The sequence below is a fragment of the Drosophila ficusphila genome, unplaced genomic scaffold (assembly GCF_018152265.1).
Source record: "Drosophila ficusphila isolate 14025-0441.05 unplaced genomic scaffold, ASM1815226v1 contig_286, whole genome shotgun sequence".
Taxonomy (NCBI): domain Eukaryota; kingdom Metazoa; phylum Arthropoda; class Insecta; order Diptera; family Drosophilidae; genus Drosophila; species Drosophila ficusphila.
In genome coordinates, this window is record NW_025064189.1 from 945,787 (window position 1) to 950,206 (window position 4,420).

General features: G+C 41.3%; 1 protein-coding gene across 1 annotated transcript; it reads left to right on the top strand.

The window, feature by feature from the left end:
* LOC108086891 (transient receptor potential cation channel subfamily V member 6) lies at window positions 1-3,583 on the top strand. The gene is made up of 7 exons (XM_017183952.1): window positions 1-481; window positions 919-1,145; window positions 1,214-2,007; window positions 2,081-2,307; window positions 2,365-2,516; window positions 2,602-3,133; window positions 3,410-3,583. The coding sequence occupies exons 1-7, from the start codon at window positions 83-85 to the stop codon at window positions 3,581-3,583; spliced, it is 2,505 nt and encodes an 834-aa protein (XP_017039441.1). The 5' UTR covers window positions 1-82.
* Window positions 3,584-4,420: the final 837 nt, after the last annotated feature.

Consider the following 4,420-nt stretch of genomic DNA (forward strand, 5'->3'; position numbering starts at 1 on the left):
CAGTTCATCCAGCAATGTCGCGCTACAAAAGCCTGTAAAAATCGGAAAATAGCCAGTGGGAAAGTGAGTTCGGGATCGGATAATGGGGAATACGGAGAGCAACGTGACCAGCGGGGTCAAGAAGCAGGCCGGAGTCTCCACGCAGGCCCTCTACAAGTTCGTGAACCTCAAGGGCGGCGGCCTTCTGGTGGACATGATGAAAAGGGCCTGCCAGACGAAGCAGTTCGCCGAGATCGATCACGCCATCAAAACCAAGGTGGAGCCCTTTCTCTACAACAAGGGCGCTGGCCGGTACTTCCCCATCTCCAAGTTGGTCCTGCTGCGGAACAGGGATCGCCCCCGCACCCGCCAGCTGCCCGAGATCAGGGCCCTCGAGAATCCCGACGACGACTTCAACATCCACGACTACTGCCCCGAGGTCTCCGAGGCCGAGTACATATCCAATCCAACCGCCTATCGATTCGTCTGCTGGGATCTGAATGTGAGTGGTAATAGTTTTTAACCATTCAACTAACTACATTCTTGCTGTTTAAAAGATAGTAACAATTATATAGGGTGACATAGAAATTTTTAGAGATTTAACATATTATGGTTGGGAACTTATCTTTGTACTTCTGGTATATAAATATTTATATATAAACCTGATTGTTTAAAACTAAGCAGAATATATTTCCTGGCAACTAGAAGGATATAGTAACAAAAGTACAGAGGGCCTCAGAAATTTCTAGAGTTATAAAACTGGGACATTGCTGTTTGGAATTTATTGTGAGCTTCTGGAACCCAAATATTTTGAAGTAGTTTTCTCTATCAAGTTACATTTGTTACCTATATTTCTGGGCTAAGAACTGCCTTTTAATGACTTTTAATACCCCAAGAACTTTAATCAAGCTCTCTTAATCTCTTAATTTTCTTTTTTAGATGCGTGGCGCTGTGGGCGAGACCATCCTCCATTTGTGCCTGCTAAACGCTTCTTCTTTGCACGCTGACTTGGCCAAGAGGCTGCTGAAGTTCTATCCAAAACTTATCCTGGACATCTACATGAGTGACGAATACTACGGAGAGAGTGTCCTGCACATTGCCATCGTTAACGAGGATCCTGCTATGGTGAAATATCTGTTGGACGCCAATGCAGATGTTCAAGAGCGGTAGGACACTAAAATCAACAATTTATTTCATGAAAATATATAACTAATTCATTATTTAATTTTTCCAGTTGCTGTGGAGCTTTTATGTCGGCGGAGGATACAAAGTTTTCCCGAACGGATTCGCCGGATCACGAGTATGTGGCCCTCTGTCCCATGACCAACTACGATGGATATGTTTACTGGGGGGAGTATCCCCTGAGTTTTGCTGCCTGTTTGTCGCAGGAGGAGTGCTTCCGTTTGGTTTTGGCTCGAGGAGCGGATCCGGATTTCCAGGACACCAATGGAAACACCGTGCTCCACATGCTCGTAATCTACGAAAAGATCGAAATGTTTGATGTGGGTTATGAAGTGGGAACTAATATCCACATAAAGAACATCCAGAACCTCACGCCCCTCACTTTGGCCGCCAAGTTGGGAAGAGTCGAGATGTTCTTCCACGTGATGAGCATCGAAAGGGAAATCTACTGGCAGTTGGGGAGCATCACGTGTGCCGCTTACCCACTTTTAATGATCGACACCATCAACGAGGAAACTGGCAATATCAACAAGGACTCCGTGCTCAATTTCGTGGTATTTGGGGATAAGTTGGAGCATCTGGAGTTGCTTGATGGCGTGGTCATCGACCTGCTGAAGACCAAATGGGAAACGTTCTGCAAGTCGCGTTTCTACAAGCAGTTCTACATGTTCGCGGTTTACTTTCTGATCTCGCTGTTCAGCTTTATCCTGCGACCAGGACCGGATTCTAAAGATAAAGATGAGGATAGTGCCAACAGCACTACAGCTAAAAATGATCTTTATAGACAGAACGGTTCGGATTCATACCATCGTCAAACCAAAAGGGGTTCTCTAACTACAGAATACAGTTGAGTATCACTAAATAAGAGTAGTAAAACTAAATTCATATATTTAGAATTAATATATTTTATATCTTTCAGAAACCTTTTGGCTGAATTTCACCGAGTATTATGACCCATCTGAGGTTGAGGTTTTGCCAGCTTGGTGGGAGAGTTATGCCCAGTGTCCTCTAATGAATCTCGAGTCCGATTTGGCTAAACTACGAATTATGGCTGAACTTTTAAATTTTGTTGGAGCTATATTGTATCTTTTAATTGCTTTGCGAGAAGCTCGCTTTTTGGGTATCAAAATGTTTATTGAGAATTTGGTAAGTAGGTTAATATAAATTAAATACGCTATTAATTATTATGAGTTTTTTGTTAAGATGACGGCTCCATCGCGGGTAATGTTTCTGTTTTCTTGTGCTTTGATGATGACCATACCCTGGTTGAGGGTTTCTTGTCTCACCGAGATCGATGATCACGTCACCGTTGTGATAATGCTAACCACTGCTCCATATTTTTTGTTCTTCTGTCGGTAAGTTGAAAAATAAAATACGATTTACTACCACAAGAAATCTTAATTTATAGGTTACATAATTAATTCCCATATCTCTTTTCAGAGGTTTCAAAACAGTGGGTCCCTTCGTTGTGATGATATACCGCATGGTCATGGGAGATCTGCTCCGATTCGTCTCCATTTATTTGGTGTTCGTGATGGGCTTCTCGCAGGCTTTCTACATTATTTTCCTGACCTTCGACAACCAAGCGTCTCCCGAGGATCCGGATGCAGAGTCCAACCCGATGCCCTCGCCCATGGAATCGATTGTGGCCATGTTCCTGATGTCGCTCACCAATTTCGGTGACTATTACGGAGCGATGGACTCCACGCAGCACGAGTACGAGGCGAAGATCCTGTTCTTCCTGTTCATGGTGATCGTGAGCGTGCTGCTGGTGAACATGTTGATCGCCATGATGGGCAACACCTACCAGGTGATCGCCGAGATCCGCAACGAGTGGCAGCGCCAGTGGGCCCGGATCGTCCTCGTGGTGGAGCGGAGTGTCCCACCCGCCGAGCGCTTGAAGAACTTCATGCAGTACAGTCAGCCCATGTCGGATGGCAGGAGGGCTTTGGTCCTTCGATTAAACATGACTGTAAGATTATAAAAAAAAAGAAAAATATAAAAAATTTGAATTGATTACCTCAATGTATAATTTTACCATTGAGAAATGTAATACTTATACTAAAAGTTGTATTTTATTATTTCTTTTTTAATACATATATCAAAATAATAAGCTCCGTATCAATACAACAATTTTATTAAAGTATTTCTTAAGAATTTCTTATCAATTTAATATCTGTGTAACACTATTTTCTAATTTAACAAAGTAAACTTATTTCGGGAATAAATATTTTTTTAATTTTTCTAGGACGAGGAAAAAGAGGAGATGAAGGAGGTGCAGGAAATGAAGCGCATCCATCTGAAGTTCTCCAAAAAGCGGCAAATGGAACGCGAGGCACGGAACCTTCGGAGGCAACAGGAGTACGAGAAGTTCTTCGGCACCGCCCACAAATCGGAGAGTTCCGACAATAACAACTTTTGAAAACCAACAAGAGTCACTTAATTAGTTCAAGTTTTATTGAGCCTTGTTAAAATGTGTTCGTTTCAAGCAATAAATTTAGTCTACATTGCGTTTCACAGCTATAAATTAATTTGTATCCGATTTAAAAGTGGGATACCTTGCTGAATTTGTTATTAAAATATCTATCAAGCCTCATCATTATATTATTTTCGTAATTTTTTATGACCACCGACCTTTCAATATTGGCAAAAAATGTTATTTCAGGTCCCTTTTTATTTAAATAAATCTTTGAAGTGCGGTAAAAATTTATAAATTAAATATTTGCTCCTTCTTTGGTTAGTAAATGTTTTAAAAACATTTCACACGTTCTCAAATATATTGTTATAAAACGCTTAGTATTTAAATGTGGCAAACACTCAAAATCATCCTTGAAATCAAGTTTAGCCACAGCTTTTGACACATAATCGATGACTTATTTAGGGGAGCCACGAAAAATCTGTGGCACAAGTGTCGATGCATGCAAATGACAGGTCGCCCCAACAAACAGCAAACAAATATCAAAATCAAATTCACTCAAAACAACATTTAATAAAATCAATGTGCTTATAAAGTTCGCAACCCGAAAAAAGGAAGGAAGAAAAATGTCCCACAAAAGCTGCGAACAATCACCCATTTTCCCATTTTCCGATGGGTCCTAGGTAAATTTGCATTTCCATGTGGGTTGGGAGTAGAGTGGAGCCATAACTCAACGACTAGCAATACTTTTTTTTAACTCTCATGTGCGTTGACAGTTTTAAATCAAAGAGCAAAGCTCAAATGCAAACAGAGTTAACAAAGGTCAGACCCTCAACCCTTGAG

Bases quoted from the DNA above. Each gene is read 5' to 3' on its own strand.
- LOC108086891 (XM_017183952.1), top strand. From the start codon at position 83: ATGGGGAATACGGAGAGCAACGTGACCAGCGGGGTCAAGAAGCAGGCC. The intron at 2,308-2,364 runs GTAAGTAGGTTA...TTTTTTGTTAAG, and splicing joins AAATGTTTATTGAGAATTTG to ATGACGGCTCCATCGCGGGT. The intron at 2,517-2,601 runs GTAAGTTGAAAA...ATCTCTTTTCAG, and splicing joins TATTTTTTGTTCTTCTGTCG to AGGTTTCAAAACAGTGGGTC.